Genomic DNA, 22,919 nt, shown 5'->3' with positions numbered 1-22,919 from the left:
GGACGCATCTGTTTTGTTTTTTTATTGGGTTATTAAACCTTGGTCATTTTTGTGAGGTTTTGACCCCTTTTCCAGTCACATGGGCCAAATTCTTGCTTTGATTTGTATTTCCCATAACATTACTTTGAATGCTCTTCATAGCCTTGATCCTGGGTGGATACAAGTCCTCCAACATGCACACACCAGCATTTTAGCTCAAATGCAGCCTCTTTTGTCCATGCTAGACGACCTATCTACCCAATGGAAGACTTGGAAAGAACAGTTTGGCTCTTACCTCAGAGCCACAGGCTTGGACAAAGCCCCAAAGGAGAAACAACTTGCAATTTTTCTACAGCGTTTGGGAACAGACAGACGACGCATCCTAACCTCACACACAGGTAACAATTTGAAAACCAGCTCCTCTCCCCTAAAAAAGATTATTAATTTACCACTTCATGGACTTCAAATGAATAAAATCACTACTGACACTAGTTCAACTAAAAAGAGTCTATTGGCTAGTGATGTGCACACAGCTGCCCCATCAATTGTTGGAGAGCTATCCGAGGAACACTGGATCATGCTGCTGCTCCAGATGAAGCATCACTGTGGAGCTTTGGTTATCACTTAAGTTATTCCAGGACATGACAACACGACACAGCTGCACAAGTATCGGCACTGGGCAGTTAGCTTGCCATCTCGACGTCGAACTTGCAAAAGCAGAGGAATTGTGGATGTGTGTGCTGACGCACATAAGGTCAAGGCTTTTTACTGGTTGTTGACATCTGACTGATCCCAGAGTTCAGAAATAGAGCGTGGATTTACTGGAAGTGCATGTCCTTGGGTTATTATTACTTAGCATCCACAACGTGGCGCTCTTCACCACAGTCTTCTAAATACATCTTAGAGTATATGCTGCCTTCAAGATGGTGGAATTTTTCTTTTTTTTGTCTCTTATTTTAAATATTTGGACGGTTGGTAATGGCTGACTTTTTCAGGAAATTGAGACAGGTGCTTTTGCGCAAATAACACAGAAAGCTGATGAGGGCAACAAGCCCGTAGCTTTGACCTTTTTTCAAAAACCTGAGAGTGCATCATAATTTATTTCTCTTAATTGATTCTATGTATTTCTTTTGTGCTGTGCAGTATAAAAGTGCACATCGGTGGTTCAACGGTCCTGAACGATATGTTACAACCTAAAGGTGATACATTGTTTTTCAAGTATCCCTCCATTTACACTGATCTATAGCTTAGAGTTAGGTTGTCCGAGGCACTTTTGAAGGCACCAGTAGACATGCCACCACGCCTCCCTCGGGCTCAGAGAAACACTCCAAACAAAAGGCAACGAAACCCGGCGTCCCTTCTCCACAGCTGTGACAGGGATAGTAGTGAGTGTACACTCCGGGTACAGCTGACTTCAAAGTATTCAAGTCTTAACTCAAGACAAGTCTGTTCTTTGTTTTTGTCTGCGCCTGGCAGCACGGTAAGAATTATTTCAACCGTTTATTTTTGGGGACACCGTTCGTTCGTTATTGTTATAAGTCAGTACTCCATTGTAACTGCTGAATTTGTTTTCCGTTACTAACGTTAGTAGCCTAGCTTGTTTGGAGCTCGGAAGCTGGTTAAACGTTGACCAGTGACATTTCTACGTAGCTACTTTACCTTGTTTGCCGCTTCATCTGCTCTTTGTTGACAATTAATTTAACATATGGTATAACCTCAGCAGGTGCTATTCACCAGTACCATCAGACGCGTTTAGATACCCAAAATTTATCTTTCAGCCTCTCACTCATTCGGCTGCCTCTCTGGCTAAAACAACATTGTCTCTCATTACTAAGTTAACAGTCGCTCCATTGTAGCTAAATTTAGAGAAATTGGCTCATGTGTCTAAACATGTATAGATTTAGATGATCGAGAAAGACTAAAGCAATGTTAAGGAGAGTCAAACGTTTTGAGGCATCCCTACCATCTGTTTGGTGTCTCTAAGTTCAGAGATAACGTTAAATATCTGATGTGTCTCTGCTTTTTACCCCACAACTACCTCCATAACTGAAATGTTTCATGCTTTCAGTGATGCTGATTAATGCACTCTTGACTATATTAATTATTGAGTATTACCCACCATGTGTTCTATACAAAGTGCTCTGTCATCACAAAAGCATGTCTCCGCAATGTATGCTTTCATGGCTATGATGCCCCACTGTGGGAGTCAGGATAAAAGGGGGGATGCTGTTAAACTGTATGAGAACAAGTTATATCTGCTTGTCTGAATGGCAATTTAGCTGCTGTGTTCGCATGTCTTCATAAAAGCTGCTCCTTTTTGGGTGCTGAAATGGAAAATTGGCCTTCACAGGGGATTATTTGAGGGCTGCCCCACTTTGTCCCACATGGTGGCCGGTCTATTGCAACATGGATTAAATCCCATTTTGAGGTCACATTTAATAAAAGGATGTGCAGTTTTGCAGCAGTGCTGTTGTTGAACACATTTAATGTGATAATTAATTGAGATAGTGGTTTGGGTGACAAGAGAGTGGTGATGTTTCAGGCAAGGTTGTCTTTGTCTGTTGGCTGTTATTGGATTTAACAATACAGATGGGTCAACTGGCAGGCAGCAGACAACTTGGCAAACAATACTAAACTGTTAAATAGAGCATCACCAGCCATCTTTTGTCTTTCATTGTTTGTGCTTCTTGTCCAGCTCCAACTGGCCACAGCACAGTACTAGTTCCGTAAATGAGCTTAAAATCTATATTGTTATTAGTCAAATAGTTCAGCAGGCTTTATAACTTTAGAGAAACGGGTCAAAAACTGACATTGTCATTGTTTTATCTGCCCCACGGTGGTTGGGATTGTTTGACCACACTGACACACACCAACCACTGAACTTAACCCTCAGTTTAAGCAAGATAAGATGCAGATCAACAGTGATATGATTCATTTTGTAATGTGCTGATTTCATTTAAATAAAAAATAACAAACAATTGACCCAGTTCTACTCACTGGATTATGGCTAATATGATGCTATGCAGAGGACCTTATTATACATGCATGTAAACTGCATTCATATCTGTTCTGTGTGCCTTCTATTCAATTTGGTTGTTCTGACATCTTGTTGTCTCAGTTGGCCACTACACAACATCCCTGTAAATAAAGCGTCATTATACCAGAATCTGCTAACATAGAAATTCCATAATAAATACGCAAAATACTTTTTGAAACTGGTCTGATCTTGGGTTTAGGGAACTAAAAAGCTGTGTGTTACCAGTGGTGATGTCATTGTGGGGACTGTGGTTGGTAAATCATCTCTCCACTGTCTCCCCATGGTAAACAGCAAAATGCTACTATCATGGAGGAGACCACCGTGTGGGTTCCAGCATTAAAGCTGACTAGAGTTTCCTATTTTCATGTTTTTTCTTACAGTTTGTGAGAATGTAGCCAAGATCTAATCTGTTAGTATGCATTGTATTGCTGAGATGGCCGAGACAATTTTAAAAAGTGGGGGAAAACTTCACATTATCCCCTGGTGATAGGTTGAACGGAGAGAGCAGTCATTGCTTGGAGACTGTTTTCTGCTGATGTAGCCTCTTGCAGCTAATTGTTTTCTAGCCTTGAAAATCACATCTTGAACCAGGCGCTGCAGTGGACAACAACACCACTGTCCAGATGGCATGAAAACAGCAGTGCTTAGTGCCCACTCCAGATTCCACTTAAGCATTCTGGCACAAAGCATCTGCTTGTTTCTGTTGTTAAATTTCCTTCAGTAGAGCAACTAATGCGTTCTGCTGAACAGCTCCTATATACAGATTCAGCTTAGTTAAAAGGCAAAAGTACTTGGCTTCATGTCCATCTTTATAGCTGTTGAGGTGAGTGTATAAGGTTAGAAACGGCTTTGTCAGCAAAGGTACTATTGTCAGGAACTGGTACACATTAAAGGATGTGTTGTATGCTTGCATAGCTGAGAATGTTTGTATGGCTGAGTTTTGTATAGTAAGCAAATACAGGAAGCCATCTGAATTAGAGCATGTGCCACTTACGATCCATCTGTCTGTGGGAAGTTTCTGCCATAGATGCATTTCCCGGCTTTTCAAGGCATTTATCACAAATCAGCTAGATTCTGTTTTATATGCTATAATATATTTGCTACACCATAAAATTATGTTTTTACAGCCTTCATTTTTAAGTTTTGGTCATTATTCTATCACCAGTTACTTTCACTGCTGAGATCAGGGATGTGACAATACCAGTAACCATAGTGCAGTATGAACAGTAGACGACAGGTTAAAACAGGTCTGATCACTTATGTGGTTGTCCTGTGCACTTCATTGTTAGCTGTCTCTAGTAACATTACTGTATGGTGATATTATATCAGCTGATAATGATTTTAAACTTTATGCAATCGTTTTTGTTAAGGATCCCTTACATTTGATGATTTGTGTAAGATATGTACTATTTAACAACTGATCACGACTTAGTGTCTACAGCATTAGTGGCAGCTCTGTGAGACTGTTCTCAGGTTAACATTTTGCTTGGAGCTAAATGTTAACTTCAGTATGCTAACATGCTCACAATGACAAGGCTCAAAACGGCAGGAGTAGCAATGCTCTGACGTCACTCTCAGTGTGGCAGCGTCCACAGAAACTGAATTTGAACTGTGTTGAATTAATAAAACTCTCAAAATGAAGACAGTTTACTTAGGCTGCGTTGGTAAATTACATTTGAAATCCCTATTGTATGTACCACTCTGACTAAATTGATGTAAAAGATTGTCTTTCAGCCACTTTCCTGATCTGCCATTTATCCTATTAATTTTCAACATGGGAATTCCCAACCTCTGATGTGAGCATTAGTCATACACCAAAATATTGGACAACATTAACTTTTTACTTTACTTGGTATTTGGAAAGTCAAGGAATCACAAATTATCACGAGGGCAATAATCTGTACCAGACTGCATGGCAGTCCATCCAATAGTTACAGAGATACAGTATGCCAGTCTGGACCAAAGCAGTGGATCAACCGACCAACAGATCCACCAACAGACCGGCACTGCCATGCCTACAAATGCTTAGAGGTCCCATTAGAAGGGCTAAAATAAACTTGTAAGTGCTCTCTGGTACAGACACCCTGCAATGACTACACTGTGTCCAAATTAACTCAAAAGTGCATTATCTTTGGAGTTTCTGTGCTGTAGTCTTTTGTAATTTATTGACCAACATATATACATACATATATACAGCAGTATTTAGATATTTGTGGTACTCTAAAATCAGCTGGTAATAATGGCCCAGCCCATTTATTGTGTCCAGCTCTACTTCTTTATCTCCTGCCTAATCTCAGAGACATATGTCAGTTATGATTTTTAGGCTTGTTTTTTGTAGACAAAGCAGATGCAGTGTTATTAAGACTTGAGGGTGAATTCTGCTCAAACTGATGAAAGCATAATGTGACACTTGGAGAAAACACACACACACATACACACACACCTATGCCCTCTCACACCCAGTAACAGTGACAGTTATCCTGCATACTGGCATACAAGAGTAGTGCCAGTGCCTCACATAGCTGCCACAACAGTGATGACCCTATTCTGCCCAGAATCCATCTCTGTCATGAGCGGGAACATGAACAGTGAAAAGCTGTCTCAGCAAAGTTTCCTAAGGCAAGGATGGTGGTCAGAGGCCGGTGGCTAATCCACGACTAGTGGCCCGTTCTATATGGCAATGATTGATGCTAAACTACAGGCTTCTTAAAATAAATTTGTTAGACTAGATTTCTCTTTTGCAAGATGCCAAGACTGGACATGAGTGATGACAGCTGTGGATATGATAGAGATGCTGTGGTTGACACATCTATTTACTATCTTGTGGATGTCAGCGACAGCTTTGGAGTAGCAGTCTGGGTTTGTGGTTCCCATCTTTCAAAATGTGGAGCTGAGGGTGTGTTCCTACTATCACAGCTTCACACTTTGCATGGGAAAGCCTTATTATTTACAATTAGGGCTGGACATCCAAAAGGGTGTGTGTGTGTGTTAGTGTGTCAGGTATCTTCTTTGTGATGTTCATGTCGAAGATAAGAAGACACAGCCAAAGTTTGGAGATGGGCGAGTTTGGGTGTGGTTTGGCTGTCATCTTTGCTGTTTACAGATGATGTCAGTGTTTTGGCATCATTGGAATGTGACCTTGAGTGCATTGGAGCAGTTTGCTAATGAGTGTCACTGTCACAGCTGGGATTTGGCCAGCACTTTCCACATCTGACTTCATGGCTCTGTCCTGAAAAAAGTGAGGTGAGGAGTGTAAGAGAAGTACTTAGTTACCCTTTAAGACACCTGGAGCCTTGGTCCTTGGAGCCGGTTGCGGTGCAGTAGTTCAAGCTGGAATAATTCTCTGAAGAGGCTGACTGACAACTGTTTGACAACTCAACTCATAGTTTAATCTGACAGAAAGATATGGGTGAGGTTATACGAGTTTCGTGTTAGGTGAGGTTGCACACACATAAGAGATGAAGCTAAGAAGTGGATTACAATGAACAAAAAGCCTTTTGTTTGAGTGTTTCCTCACCAGCTCACATGTTTGCTTCAAGGCTTTTTCAAAATCCTTGATGACTTGTTGAAATTCCTGACAACAACATTCAGTGAAGCAACACAAGGCACAAACATTGTTTGATGCATGCAGTGCCTCATAGGGTCATCAAATGCTGTTATGAAGTTTCCTTTAATCTGACTATTTATTACAATATGTTAGTATTTATGAGAGTTTGGCTCATACACTAATACCTCAAATCTGGTGATTATGTATTGTGTCTGTGCAGGCTTGCACACTTTGAGTGCAAAAGTTTTTAGTGTTCATTGGCCGAGCTTTATGAAAAGGTATGGGCCACTTACCATATTCAGTGAAATGGCCAATAAACTGTTCAACACCACTTTTAAATAGATTTGTCACTTGTATACAGATTATAGTTCGGTATCTAAGTGACATTCTTAGGCCCACATCATCTAATTTCATCGGAGAAGTATTTAATTAAATTAGTATCCATCATCTGATGGGACTGCATTGACAGTAGTCTCTAGAAATGCTTTCCGCCACAGTTTCATCTGGTAGAATTACAGCTGATGTTAATGTTAGGCTCTGTAGGCAATGACTGTGGTCTGTGCCTTTTTAAACTGGTTGTAAGCAAAAATGTCAAAGGCAGCAAATCCATAAGCATTAAATCTATTTTAATAATGGGTCTTTAGGTAGGAAACCCATACTGAAAACATATTTTGCCATTTGTACTGATACTAACACACTCTTTATCAGGCTAGGGAAGCAGCTTGTGCTGTCAGAACTGCTTTTATTTATACAGACTTTATTTCCCTCTGTTACTCCCTCTGTACTAACTCTTCTATGGTCTTGTACGGATTTCACAAGCTTTCCACTGTTTTTCCAGTGTGGTGTCAAATAAAGCATCTGTTTGAGGGATTATATAGCAGCCACAAGGTTCATAATAATACAGTAAAATTCCCTGTTTAGATTATAGGCTTTAGCAGTCCAGCATCACACTCTGCCTTTACTGTGTTTGTTGCATGTGGGGATTTCTATGGTCTCATCAGAGACTTTGAATTTTCCTATGGCAACAGAAGCACCTATGACTCTATATGATCTATCTACATGGGAATTCTTTTATTTTTAACTTCTTTCATTTGCATTTTTTTGTGGATAAAATCTAAACAATGTGTGATTCATGTCTCAACTACACACACTTGTAACTTGGCACTGCTGAGGACAATTTTTATGTGTAGCCTATTAAGTTGATCCATTCTGATAGACTGTTCACGTCACTGGGTGAATTCCTCTTCACAGACAAATCGTTTATTTCTGTTCTCGCAGATTCAGTTCAATCTGTAAGGGAAAGTATCCTTTGACCTCATATAAGTGAATGAGTGGCCCTACTGGCAGTCAGAGAGGCAGAAGTCAGAACAATGCGTTTGGATGTTAGTTTTGTTTGTTTGAGTCTTTTGTGCAGTAAAACCTTCTTTTATGTTGCATGCTGGACACATGCTGTGTGGATTTCATGTAAGCTCACATGAAGTTCCCACTGTGAAGAGCTCATCTTTAGATTTTTAACCCTGTATATATACTATCATGTGACCAAGGGACTAAGTAGTATATCATTGTCCAACATTAACAAACCTTAGTACTTTTGTGTCCACTGGCTTTTTGGTAGTTTCAACAGTGCTCCAAGTTTATAGCTGGAGGGCTTTTTTGGTTTGACATTAGGGAGTGGTGTGGATAAATGTCCTCCTTCAACTTCTCTACCATATTTGGTCTAAAGAGTCAGATGGTCAACTAATTGCCTTACTGATTTTATCACCTGTCTCATGATCAAGACTTTGAAGTGCAGAGTGTGTGATTTCATTTAGTCACCTGTGTGGCACAGTATGTTTGTTCAGTGCTTGATTTCTGCTTTCCGGGATGCTTCCCTGATTCAATGGTGTTCCAGCTTTCAGGCAACAAACTCCTTTTTGTATTTATGCACAGTATGAAGAGCTCTGCTCAGGACATGCTGGGAAAACTTGTTAAGTCATTTCTTAGAAGGATGCTGATAAGCAATTACAGTGATGCTTCAAGCTGTTTTAGTACTTCTTAGACATCTTCTGCAGTTGGTTCAGTCTTTTTGTTAAGTTCATTCTGTCTAGATGTGACTAGGGTTCAAAGATTTGCTAAAACAAACATTTCTTTTAATTCTCTTTTTCCTCTTCTTTCCCCTCTTTCCTTGTTTCCTTCCTTAGTCTCTACATGCATAACCACCTGTAAGAAGGCTGCTCCTCCACCAGTGCCACCCCGTACAACCTCCAAGCCCTACATCTCTGTCACAGTACAGAGCAGCACAGAGTCGGCCCAGGACAACTACCTGGATCAGCAGGACCGGAGGTCAGAGGTCAACAGCCAGTCTAGCCACGCTCACAGCAACTCCTCTGACAGCCTCGATAGCACCCGTGCCAACAGCCTGGCCCGGGGTATTCCCCGCCCTCCACACATCATCCCCACTCCTATTGCCACCCCAAGAGAGCCAATTGCCCCCACCACCGCCAATGCTTCCACTGAGACAAGTGACTCAGTAGTCCAGCATGAATCCCTGAAATCAGGATTAAATAAAGGGAATCTAGTGGCAGAGGAGCCCCTAGTGGCCCCAGTACCCAGGCGGAAACTGTCCTCCATTGGCATACAGGTAGGCGGTGAGACTGTTGTACTATCCAGGAGGAGTACAGTTGATTCAGTGCTCTTACGACATATGAAAGCATACTAACACAGTCAATGTAGTGCCATAGTCACAGTGTTTTCTGAAGTGTAGCTCATTCTGCCGGTTGAGTTTGATTCCAGGAGATATCCTCTGGTGTATTGCCATGTCTGAGTGTGTCACTTCAAGCCCAAAAATGTGCTTGCAAGCTAAAGGTCTCATTAGGGTGATCCTCCCTCTATCATTAGAGCTGGCTATATACTGTAGTATAGAAGGCAGAAAATGCATTTTTGTGTTTCCCCTCAACCATAACTTTCTTCTCTGTATGTGCTGAAATAACAGTCCCTTTCTCCATTTCCCAAACCCTGCACATTAACAGAACTCAGTCAGGGTAACATTTTATTAAAAACCAAGCACAAAATTATATGGATTTTCTCTGAATATTCCTGTTTTTCTTTTGATGTTTTGGTTTATCACTTAGAAAAATTAAAAACCATGCTCAACTGCACTGTTGTGCTTGGTTTGGTGGTTCTGTGTTTTGATCAGGTCACTGATCATGTTTTTTTTTCCATATCACTATTTATCTGTTCTAAGGTTGACTGTATTCAGGAAGTTCCACGAGAGGAGACCCCACCACTGGCCAAATTTCAGTCAATTGGAGTACAGGTGGAGGACGGGTGGCAGTAAGTCCTCTTCCTGTCCTTGTTACAACGTGAGGAATTTATATTATAGCCATACACACTGCTCTGATGATTCTTTCCCTTTACAGGATCTATAAAAATGTGAAATAAATGTGAATGTTGTTGTTTTTTGTCTGAAAACCATCTTGTGTGTGTCGTGTTGGTGATGTTGAAGCAGATTCCTGGCATGAGCATTTACTATTTAAACTTGTCTCTTTTTACTGTATATTTGAGACCCATTTCTTGTTTATTGCAGTTCAGTTTGCATTCTATGCTCATGATGTTATGAATACCAGGAAGTTCTGGGACGCCTCATGCCTTCCTCCTGTATTTTCTCACTTTTGCATGCTGCATTTGGAGCAGCTGCTGCTCTGAGTCCTGATTGATATTTTACCAACATAACCAGAGGTCCTCTGTTTATTTGTACATTTCTTCCAGAACATTGTCTTTCCTAAGTTTTTATTGATGTTGTACTCACATTTGTGCCATATGACAATCCTTCAGCTGTGTCTGTTTGGTTCAACAATTACCATAATATGCCGTATCCTGTGCCTTTCCAGTATTTTGCTGTTCTTATCCTCCCCTTATATCGGTTATGATTCTTCAATCAAGCCCTCATAATATTTCATTAGCCTACTGACTCATCACTTACAGGCATTTCTTGAGTAATAACAGGAAATGGAAAATATGTTCAGTGTTCATCCATTTGCCATATGAAAACAAGAAGCTAACATCCAGTGATAAGAGATTAGTTGAATGCCAGTAAGAGTGCACTATCATATATCATATATACAAAATCCTGTCTCTGATCGATCCTGTTTATTGGCTGGACCCTAAAAGTGGGGCCAGCCCTGTAATTAAGAATGCCTCTGGCTCACTGGCTGATCATAATTCCACCTTTTGCCATGTGATTGAGTTGGAGTTTCCAAAAGGTGGAACCAAGCTGGTCTCAGTTCAGTCTGTTGAGATTACCTCTCAGGGTGTGCTTCAAGTCCATGTTTTGGTTCACTTAACCTGTGCATTGTGAACACACAACACTTCAGGTTCACTTTGCCTTTTGCCATTGTGTTTTAGACCTGCCATAGATGGATCACATGGTATAGCACTGGGACACTCGAAAAAACACATTGACGGAACCATGGCCACTGGTAACGACAGCAAGACTGGTGGGCAATGAGTAGTTTGGGCCGAGGAAAGAATTACTGTACTTCTCTATAGAATAGAATGAACACATCAAAAGGCAACTGTCTACTACTTCTTCTAAAATAGCAATAGTACAGAAAGAGGACTAAAGCTCCATTAGAACTAAAGTGGACCATAAAGAGAACTTAGTCCTCTTTCAAAATAACTCACAATGCAAAAACGCAAAAAGGACTCCTTTCTGTTGGTCCACTTTAGCATGACTGAGTCATGTTTTGTTCACTTAAAAAGGACTAAATGCGAAAACAACCTAATACACTTGTAACTTTCCCTCTGAGTCATCATTTTACAATTAAATATAGGCAAAATTCAGCATAGCCGTTGTCTTTAACTCATGTGAATGGTGATATTGTCAGACGACGCCGTGGTCATAAAATCAGGATTTTAATAGTACAGAGTAGCAGCTTAGAAATGGCTTGGAAGTTATGGAAGACCATGTACTCACAATGGGTCACGTTTCAGTCACTATTTCATATTTTGACATAAATATGTGAATGAGAGCAGCCTATTGGGAATTCTGCTGTATTAAAATACTGTGTAAACAGTGAGGGTGGTAGAGAGGCAAACAGACAAAGGGCTGAAACCGGTGGACACTAGGTAGAATGCATATAGCCAACAACGCATTCCAGCCATATACTAGGTTTTGACCTTGTGTTGTTTATTGACCTGCAGAATTGACACAGTTTTGAAACTGGGCAGTGCTTCTTCGTTCCAGTAATGTAAACATTATACTTGTATCATTTATTGTTTTCTCTGTCCACTGTTGTAAAAGTCTTGAAAAAGCCTGTTTGTAACAGTGAGCCTTGCCCTGTGTCTTTCAGGCTCAGTCGCTCCAGTAGCATGGCCTCAAAACAAGAAACAGACTCAGACACACAGGACATCCCTGTCATCTCCCATGTCAATAATACCAAACCCACTGAGAAGAAAGTCATGGTCAATAGTGCCAGCCAATCCATGAGCTCCCCTCCTGGACAGGATTCTTTAGACAATGGAGACACTACTGGTGACACCTCTTCACCTCCACCACCCAGGCAGATCCTCAACCGCTCCACCACACGGAGTAGCTCTTCCTCATTCTCAGAAAGTCTGGATCCGGCACTGGATCCCTCGTCCTTACCACCTCCAGACCCCTGGCTGGAGAGTGGAAATGGCAGTAACAGCAGTGTACCCCAGAGCGGAGGAGGGGGAACACTGTGTCGGAGAGATGGCCACTGGTTCCTGAAGCTGCTGCAGGCAGAAACGGGACGTATGGAGGGTTGGTGCCAGCAGATGGAGCAGGAGACCAAAGACAACCAGCTCTCAGAGGAGGGTAAGGCTGACAGGGTACTTACTGCAACTCCAGGTCTTTTTGTTAGATTGCTTCCACAGCAATTGGAGGAGTTTGCTAATTGTAATGGGAGAATATTGTACTTAAAAAAAAAAGTTTCAAACTGGAAGTTGTTAAATTTCAAAGGTTTACCTTTGGGTTACTAAAATGAATGTCTATCACCTAAATAAAGATAGTTATTTGACCCAGAAATTACAGTGTAATGCCAAATGTACAGTCAAAGCATTGCTGAAATCAAACATTTGGAGGCCCTCTGAATAAACCCTGCATCTTGAGCCTCACACCAGAGGTCTGATACTGTCTGACCTCAACACGTGGTTTGGAGCTCCCTTATAGGGCTCTCCCTCAGGCCCCACAATCACTCTATCAGACATACACAGCATGGAGGGGATGAGGCGGTAATACCTGGGGTGACCACATACAAGCAGGACTGTAATCCCCAGAATTACACAAATCTACTCTGGAACTGATTAAACCTCCAGATTAGATTAGTGCTCCAACATCAGCCTGACAAGGCATACAGCAGTGAACACACACAAATACACACTACACACAAACAAACAAACAATGAGGAGGCTTTGGATGCTCAGTTTTTATCAGAAGTGCTGGATCAATGTATGAACAAGGCCCAGTGGAAGTCCATATATTTTCAAAAATGAATCTATGTGTGGTTGTTTTTACTGTAGTTAGCTTTAAATCTGATGCAAATCTGTGGTCCAGAGCTGGGTCTCACCACACTATAATCACATTGCCATAACTTTGCAATCCAGTGATCAGATAGAGTCCCAATTTTGTCAGGGCAGATGTTTGTCCTAATTGCAACAGACTAGCATAGTGAATGCTGACAGCAGAAGGCTGGAGTATCTATATAAGCTTATATGCTTTTAAAGAGGATAACATTGTCCAATGCACTGTAATCCTCTTCCTGCTATCCTTTGGAGTCGGTGGGACAGTGCACTGCGAAGCACACCTATATGTCTAGACACCTGCAGTAAGCATCTGGTTTGCATCAAAAAGGAGTTATGTATAAACCAGAGAACACTTGGTGAAGTTGAGGCAGTTGTTGTACCTTGGATATAGGCAGGGTTTGATGTGTATCGCCATGTTTCCTAACTTAAAGAAGAACAGATTGGGCTTGTGTATCATCCATTGCTGGACTAACAGGACTCGTCTGAGATAAACAATATTGTGACAAATGTATGTGTTTTGGTTGTGATTTTTGTTCATTCTCTCTTCAGTGCTGGGAAAGGTTCGCAGTGCAGTAGGAAGTGCCCAGCTCCTAATGACCCAGAAGTTCCAGCAGTTCCGGGGACTGTGTGAACAAAACTTGGTGTGTATTTTGCCTTTTCCTCTGACACTTCCACTCTACAGGTCTGCACAGACATCAGACTGAAAAATCCACAGTCCCATACCCACGTTTTTGAAAATGGAACCAAACCCAAAAACCCTTTACTCAATACACATAAAGGCTTTCACACAAATGAGAGCTGACTAATCTGCTATGATACGCAACATATTTAGTCTACAAAGAATACGGCGTGGTGGCCCACCAGTACAGAATACAGGGAGCTTATAATAAGCCATTAAGTCATTCCTCTCGGATGACGTGTTTTACTGGAAATGGCATTATACAAGTTGAAGCCAATTACCAGCACATGACACTATAACACTATAGCTTCTCAAATAAATAAACCATCCGCTCTGTTAGCGTATATGATGTTCAACTTCCCAAATATTGGTCAAATTAACGTGACTGGTTAACTCTTTTCCAGCTTGACTTAACTTGATTTTCAAGAAAAATCTAAATCCAGTTTACTACAAGCAAAACAGTGAATGTAGTGTTTTTAAGAAGCCTTCATTGTGGGAAGAGAGAAATTTACAAATTAATTATATTTGTAAGTAACCAAACCCATCCTGAGCCTAAAGTCCTGCATAACAAAGTCATCCAATCCAGACTTTGAGCCTGATACTTTGTCAAACTCACACACATGGCCACATCAACAGTCATCATTATTACCGTGCTATTTAGAAAACAGATGCTGCAGTGTGACAAAATGATTTTGCCTTATTAGTTAAGGAAATCAACAATGAATGCGTCATATTCATTGATGTAACTGTACCATATCCTGTCTCCCAACTGACTAAGCGTCTTATAAGATTCAGTGAGTAATTTCTTTCCCTGCTTTGCTGTGACTAAACATCTTGTATTAAATATTGGACATAATGCAAATTGGGTAACTCTCAAGAAAATCTGCTTGGCATATCTTCAGCTGTACATCCACTCAGTTAGGAGTGTAATTCTAAGCAATAATTGCTCTCCTGTTCACTGATCTTCCAGTCAGTTAACATGAAGAGACATTGCACACATGTGGTTTGCCCAAAATATCTGCACATACATCACAGCAGTGAGTCCAGCTGCTTAAATAGGAAGAACAGAGTGGAGCCTGTACAAACAAAAGCCTGGATCATTACAAATAGTGGCTGTCAGAGCAGGATTTACTTAATGTCTATCTGGCAATCTGTACAAGGTTTATAGAGACAACAAACAGAGACTGCTGTTTGTAAACAAGTGAGTGGCCATGTATGTTGTTACTTATAATGTTAACAGTGAATCCTGAATTATTATGTTCTTTTTTGTTTTGTTAACAGTGTCATTAACATGTTCCTCTGGCTCACTATTCAGACTTATTCAACCTAAAAGTGATGAAGCATTTATTATAATCAATATTATTATTTATTATTAAATTGTTATGTAGGATTATTAATCCTTTATTTTAACAGGTAGTGCCATTGGGATCAGGATTTCTTTTTCAAGAGAGACCTGTGTAGAAAAATAAACATACAGTTTATACACAGACAGACACATAAATTCACAGGCATTAAAATAGACACACACAGACATTGTACATTTTCACATTTACTTTATACTGTGTCATTTTCAGAATTTAAATTTTCTGGAAAGGGGAAAACCCTCTTGTGATCCTTTTATTTTGGTGCAGTGCTCAGCTTGGCAAAATAATTGTGCTGTAACTTGGCTCCCTCTAGTGGTGAATATGAAAAGAGCAGCAGTTGTGATTGATGACCAGTACAGTGTAATATTAGACCATAATTAAGAGTTAACAATTAACAGCCAATGATGGTAACAATTTTGGCAAAAAGAGTCACCTGGGGCGTGACATTAACGTTGCACCAGAACCAACATTAGTCTGTTTTGTTTTTTGTTTTTTTCATTTGTTGTTTTATTCTCACCCAAAGCAAAAAATAATTACACAGTTAGTATTTCAGTCACTTAAACAGGTAAAAGCAAAATAAAAAGGGGGGGGGGGCAGGCAAAAACAAGTTCAGGCCACAATTATGTGACATGTGGCAGATTGTGTTCGAATAAAAGATCACTCTGCAGTTTATTTAGCCTACAGTTAGATAAAAATTGCGCTCATGTAATACTGACAATCATTCTCTACCTGCAATGGCTCAAGCTGAGATGAACCAGCAAAACAACAGCCACTTCACAAAGCCTCAGCTCCTGTAGTTACATGAACAGAATGGATGTGACAAGAAGAAATTGCACTATTTTCATACCAGTACCACCACAAACTGGGATAAGTGGTGATGGAGCGAACCGACAACAACTGACCTAGATACCCCACCCGCTGCCATGACTCTCACATTATTGACACATCTAGGACAAAGTATTTTAAGGATTACCCTAGTTTTTACTTCCCAAATCTTCTCAAATAAAGTGTAGTCAGCTTTTATATATTGGGTGATTTATGTTTTAGATTTGTTTTGTATCATACACCTGATCCATCTCTGCTGCTAATTACCACGGATGTGTTGAAATTAGGCTCACTCTTTTTTTTTTTTCTGCCATATCAAGGCCAAAGATCCATTTTTAAAGGCTGGTCAGAAACCATAGCCCAATTTGCCGAGCTTTGAATGTCCTATTCACACCATACACTGGAAGACAAGACAAGAAGTGAGACAGATGTTTAATGGGTTCTGACTAGTTGATTCACAGCTGGTTGTAATGCCAGACAAAAAGCGATATCAATGAAGTTCAGGTCTTGAGGAAAATATTTCATAAACATTTTTACTTTCTAATATAATCCATATCATCTACAGTATGACCATGTCCTGCACCACGTCCTCTTTCCTCATCGTTCATACATTGTTCATTCTTTTTTATCCCTCTCAGAATGTGAATGCCAATCCACGACCCACAGCCCAGGACCTGGCTGGTTTCTGGGACCTGCTGCAGCTCTCCATCGAGGACATCAGCCTCAAGTTTGATGAGCTCTACCATCTCAAGTCCAATGACTGGCAGCCCGTACCGTCTGCAGCTGCCCAGTCGCCCCCTGAGCGGAAGGTACTTCCCACCCCTGCTGCCCAGTGCCCTGGCTGGGGTAGGAAAGCCGCCGAAACCGGCCTCTCTCCTCCCACCACCACCACCATTGCTCCCACTCTTTTTTACCTCCCCTTCAACTTCCCACCCTGTCCCTGCGTGGGATGAACTCTAACAGGGCCTCCCTGTCCAATTCAAAGGGGCAAGAGAGATCCCTTTAGGCATGCATGGAAATATTCATCTCAAACAGGGCTGTCGTTGGTGTGTGTAAAGCCCTGCTTTGAGCATGCATGTGTTACTTATTGATGTGTGTGCTGCAGTGGAGCATGGCTAAGATGCACTGGCTCATGTGACAGAATGCAGCCTTGCTTTGGTCCTGCTCTATTTAAATGTTTATGCTTGTGTTTATGTGTCTTTGTTGGTTACTGTTTGTTGCTCTCTGTCTAAATTTTGGTGTGTGTGTCTGTGTCTGTGTGTGGATCTTTTAATGCTGTAGCTGAAGTGCTCTTGCTTTATGTTGCTTTGCAATGCAAACTGTCTCGTGATCCTTTCCCTGTGCTTTCAGTTTGATCCAGTCTGCCATCATTTCATGTTACCATTTCATGTCTTTGAAAACTGTCATTCAAATGACTTTTTCTCAATGTCTGTACTGTCTGTGTTTTTATGTATATCACTTTTTACAAAAGCTTTAACAAAAACTTTCAGCGTTGGCATAATGTCTTTGTCAAAGTCTTGTCTGCCAAACCTGCCTTAACAAATAGAACCTGTTGAGCAGTTTCCTTATTACCTTCTCTCATTGTCTTATATGTGTCTTTTGTCCTTTCTCCTCCCTTTGTACAATACTCTCTCCCTCTGTCCTCTTCTATCTGTCATGTGTCATCACTCCAAAATTACAGGACGAGGAGAAAGTGGCCCCTCCAACGTCAAAGAAGCCCGGTAAAGGACGACCATTGCTGGGCCGCGAGAAGAGTGCTGACTCTTCATCCACCTCTTCTTCGGCCTCGGCAGAGAAGCAGAGACAGGAGGCTCGCAAGCGCCTGCTGGCTGCTAAGAAGGCCGCCTCGTTTCGCCAGAACTCTGCCACAGAGAGCGCAGACAGCATTGAAATCTACGTCCCTGAGGCCCAGACTCGCCTCTGAGACAGACAGTGACAAATAAGGATGTAGGGCTGGATCAAAGGATAGATAAGTGTCACTGAAATACCTGGAAAAAGCAGAGGAGAACTTTTGCAATGCAAATGAGCTACTCAGAGTATGGACGGAGGTGGGGGGAGGAGAGATCAAATTCCCAGAGATGGGGGTGGGGGTCAATTTGGGCATTTTTGACACATTCATACAGTTATAGGCTGGTCCTGGTGGCATCAACACTTAATTTACAAAGCAGAAAATGAGACATTGATCTTGCGGATGACAGACTATGAAGCAGGATACTCGTCATTTGAGGCTGCCATTGAAAACCTCAGTTGATGAACTTTGTCATTTCTTGTTACTACTCTTGATATCATAAAATTGTTAATGAAGGTATTGTTAATATGACGATTATATCCTAAAGAATCTATATGAAGACTGTTTTAAACGTTCCTCTATCTTGGCTATAAGATCTATTAAGTGGACAGAAGACGAGCATTAATGCTTATCTGTCTCCCATTGTCGTCCTCTTCCCAGATCATTGGCCATCTTGTAGCTTTTCACAACACCGCCTTGTGGCCATCACACACACTGCGCACACTACATCCACTACACTTCCACACCACAAACTCACACCTATGTATGTCTTCCTTGTATTTATTTGTTTACTTTATTCATCCTTTGTTTTGTATAGAAATCCATTTAGATCAGGGTATTATGAATATTTTTGGTATGATGAAATTGAAAGTCAGGTTTGAGGGGTTATTTATATAGTTCCTATCAATTAACTCTTGTGTGTGTTCTTCAAAATGTTTTTATGTCAAAAGATTTTAAACACTGGTGAGAATTCTTAACAGTTTTGAATGAAAGCACATCCCAATGTTAACAATGACCGAGCATGAGGATCTCAGTTTCAGTCAGAATGACAGTGGCCACAATATTACTGAATAATATTTTCTTTGTAGGATGAACGTCCTCTTCAGTTTCTTTTGCTTCTCTCTGTTCCATTAACTTCATGTTTGTGCTGTAACTGCAGATACGTGAATATTTCAGTCTGTCTGAGGCTTTTTTAAGTGCTTTTATTAACCTCACTTAGCATTCAACTCATACATCTCAAATGAATCTAGGGCTTTTACTGAAGTAATGCAGCAGGCTGAGTATGCAGGATAATATTGTTATTGTTTGTTGGGGACACACATTAGTACATGTCTTACTGTTTCTTTTATACTATGTTTCCAAGAGCATTTATGATTTATTTTGCCTCCATCACTCAACAAAATCAATCTTAGTCATTTGTTACCATTATTGTTTTTCCCGCCATTGAAATCGTCCAAAGTATCTGCACTTTTTTTATTCAGAAAAAAAATATTTAATTAAAGCATTACATACATTAGTCATTGTGTTTTCATCATTTATTAAATGCTGCTTGCTTTTTTCATGGAAGACTGCATAAGCCAAAGATGAATTCACTGTTTCAAATTCATCTCATGTATTTAAATGTCATCAGCAGGGAGCTCAATAGTAACTGTGCTTACTGTGAAAACAGATGGAGTGGACTGTAGCCACAGCACTATATGTATTACAGGTTTAACATTTAGATATGCATATGCCCTGAAGCTTGAGCAGAGCTGTAACAACATTGAGTAATTGCTTTGGAGTGTTCAAGGCCAATGGGAGCTGGAAAGTTAAGAAACATGAAATGTGGCTTTAAAACACTGAACAGAGTTTACGTGTACCACTCTCAAGGCAGGCCTCTATCAACATCGCTGTTCCCACCTCTGCTTGGAAACCTTCTGACCTCTAGAGGGCAACAGTGATTCGTTCTCAATGTGAGGTACATTGTTTAAAATTAATAGAATGAAAAGGTATTTACATCATAAGTCAAAATTCCGGCCCTGCCCTGTTTTGCATGAAGGAGTCACATTGAGTGGATTTCACATATTTACAGAATCACCATCTCTCATTTGAAGCCACTTCCCAAAACCAACAGGTCTGAAACAAGGCCTGTTGGTTTTTATACTTATGTACACTCACTTAGAACTACACATCCGACCATAGAGACAGTCCTAACACGCCACAACTTGTCTGTCTTCCTCTCACATTTGGTTTCTTTCAAATAGTACCTGACTACAAAGTAATAGTAAACAAAACTTAACCTCCCCTTCCTAATTAATTATGTTAAACTACAGCAACGTCATTCCCTTGCTTTGACTGCTGCAATGCCTCTTTCTCACCCACTGTGACTCAAAAATGCAGCCTGGGGCTTTGAAAAGACAAAAAAGCCAGATGACCACCATTCTTTCTCTATCTTGGCAAGAGCTTTCTCTTGATGACGGGCCTTTGTTTGCCTGTTGTGTTTGCCTGCTGGGGATGACTCTCAGCAAGGAAAATGGCCCAGGGGTGTCAATAGCTTGTTCCCTGGTTGCTGTCAATGCCCCCTTCCATTTGACTGGGGTAGACAGCATCGTTAGCACCTGAAGGCCTTTTGTGTGACTCAGCCATGGGCTTGATTTGATTTCTGACTGCCAGGAAAAGGTTGTGTGTATCTGACAAGTTGTTTTCCCAAAATAAGCAAAGTGGAAGCAATACAGTCGCCTCTTGCACGAGTAAACAGGTATCTTCTTGTCAATATATTTAATTGACTAAATTAAATGCACTCACTCTCATTTTTTTTTTTAGAATTTGTTTAATACATTGCACAATATCAAACCATATCATTTTCATTTTTTCCCCTATTGACTGCAGATTGTTTATCAGACTCAGGCCCAGACACCGCCGTCAACTTTCGCCACTCAAAACCGTAGGTCTGTGCCTGACTGGACCGCAGATCAAACACAATGTGGCATCTGGAACTCAGAGAAAGCTGTTCTATCACCTAACCATCACAAAGTGAAAGGCTTTTCTAGCCTGCTGTAGCTTATGATGTGTAAAAATGGCAAGACATGTCAGTGACTTAAAGAGGCTACTTAAAGAGAGAAAAGAGAGCTCATCCCATACATCTACAAGGCTTCTCTCCAATACACACATATCAGTGGGACACACCTAGGTCTGTTTCCTGGGTAAGGTTATCTATGATCCAAGCAGCTGCACTGTGGGGGGGTTGCTGTAAAGCCATTGATTTTGGGGTGATAATGGTCCCCATATAGGTTTGATGGAGTTGGCCTTTTAAAGTCAAAAGTGTCAAAATAAAAGCAATTGCTTAAGTAGCGGTTTGTTTTGGTAAAACTTAAGCTTTGGCTTTTCAACATTGTGCTGCACTCTTTAATGTGCCTCTTGCAGTCATAACAAACTGTAGTTAAGTTGGTTGGTTATGTTCTCAATCATAAAAGTGAAAAAAAGCAATAGTCTCAATGTTAATGGATGAGGAAAAAAGTGTAATTTACAATGTGGCTGTGATCAGAATTGTACCATCTCTTCTGCAACACCAATGTACCTTTATTTTGGCTCTAAAAATAGGTTTATAACACGTTATATAAAGTTTAGTTACCCTTAAAGATTGTTTTACGTATTTGCCACTTTTTCTACATTCCAGGACAGAGGAAAAAGTCACTTCAGTAGAGGCTACAGGAGACAGACAAAGAGAAACGGGTTAATCCCAGGAAGAGAGTTTACCTCAGCTGGGACACCAGTGAATCCACTCCCATACAGTTGTCCAAAGGCCTGCTTGCAAAAAAAAAAAAAAAAAACAAGCTCATTAGCATCTCTGCTTTGTTCCACTGAGTCAGGCATAAAACTGGGAAAGGGGTGAGGTGCAGAACCTATGCTCTTGCCACAAGAGATATGATGTAGCAAAAAGTTGTCTGTAAAATTACTAGAACAAATATTTTATGAAGCAAGCACATATTTTAAAGAGTAGGATCTGTTCAGTATAATACTCTATAGGCTGCGTGTATTTCAGGGTTTGTGGGATTTAATATAAAAGGGTTTTACTGTCTGAGACAAAGTTGAGTGTGTGGGTGTGTTGTTCATAAAATGAGATATACCTAGATTCATGTCACTATACTCTGGTAACATTTAAAATATATGTGCAATACTGAGTTAAAGGGTTCTTTGATATTAAGATGATACTAATAACCTTGCATTTGTCCCCCTGTGCTTCTTAAAGTTGTCTTCTGTAAATAAGAACAAAACCAGACTGAAAACCTTCATCTTTTACAATGCTCTAGATCTATTTATACTGTTTCAAGGTTGTTCAAATGTATAACAGAGAGACGTAACATTCAATAAAATGCGCACAGTACTTTCTCAAAAAGTTCATCACGGCTGTATTTGCTTACTGTTTTGTACAAGCTGTTTGCTGACTTTCAAGGAGGAGGTGATTCAGTTTGTGTTTTTTTTCTTTCATTTTTAGAGACAGTGCTGTACTCTGTTTGTTATTGTTTTAAAAACCTGCTGAATTTGAATTTGACTGCAGATCTGTTAGTACACATGCAGGTTTACCATGCCTTTCCCTGTCCAGCCACAGTGACAGAGGATGTTTTTCAACACTTAAAGTTACATTTTTAACCATAATATTTAAACAAACACTTAAACGTTTCTATATTGTGCTATCCCCATTTTGAAATCTGAACTCCCGCTCATTTGACCTGGGGAATCTCCCTGAGCCTTTGAGGATTCAAAGCATCCCACTTTTTTTTTTTTTTCTTTTTCTCGAGAGGGACGTCTGAAACACGTTACTATCATAAACCGAGAATCAATCAAACTGTAGAAATAGTGTGTAAATATGACAAAAGAAATGACTTTAGACGGTTTGGCTCGAGATATCTTGGCAAATTATACGATGACCAAGTCAAATGTGGTCACCAGTCGACGCTTTAGACGTTTATGATTTATGTAACAAGAACATTTTGCTCAATGTTACGTAAAGCCTGTGCACACTGTGTAGCTGTGTCCCGCACACAGGAACAAAGCCGACCACAGTGGTTAAAACAATCACCGTGCTGCTACATATAAACAGACCAGTGTCAATGTAACCGCGGGTCTTTAACCGCGTCGAGAAAATAACATTGTTTCAATGACTGCACTATATTTTGAATGAAATGGTTCTCCCG

The 22,919-nt window shown here is 40.5% G+C and overlaps 1 protein-coding gene across 8 annotated transcripts in view; it reads left to right on the top strand.

Moving 5' to 3' along the window:
• The window catches only part of dlgap4b (discs, large (Drosophila) homolog-associated protein 4b), a 152,715-nt gene extending 133,454 nt beyond the window's left edge, over positions 1 to 19,261 (top strand). For 5 of the 8 annotated variants that reach the window (XM_056398483.1, XM_056398499.1, XM_056398491.1 and 2 more), the window contains 7 exons: positions 225 to 377; positions 8,744 to 9,183; positions 9,787 to 9,875; positions 11,894 to 12,381; positions 13,638 to 13,729; positions 16,595 to 16,765; positions 17,638 to 19,261. In XM_056398483.1, the coding sequence (XP_056254458.1) occupies positions 225 to 377; positions 8,744 to 9,183; positions 9,787 to 9,875; positions 11,894 to 12,381; positions 13,638 to 13,729; positions 16,595 to 16,765; positions 17,638 to 17,880 (1,676 nt within the window). In that variant the 3' untranslated portion in view covers positions 17,881 to 19,261. Of the gene's footprint in view, positions 1 to 224; positions 378 to 8,743; positions 9,184 to 9,786; positions 9,876 to 11,893; positions 12,382 to 13,637; positions 13,730 to 16,594; positions 16,803 to 17,637 lie in introns of all 8 variants that reach the window. The other 3 variants (XM_056398530.1, XM_056398512.1, XM_056398521.1) reach the window with 2 other exon arrangements.
• The last annotated feature ends 3,658 nt before the right edge of the window (positions 19,262 to 22,919 follow it).

Source organism: Seriola aureovittata, chromosome 2 (genome assembly GCF_021018895.1).
Source record: "Seriola aureovittata isolate HTS-2021-v1 ecotype China chromosome 2, ASM2101889v1, whole genome shotgun sequence".
Lineage (NCBI taxonomy): Eukaryota > Metazoa > Chordata > Actinopteri > Carangiformes > Carangidae > Seriola > Seriola aureovittata.
This window is presented reverse-complemented; position numbering and strand designations above follow the sequence as displayed.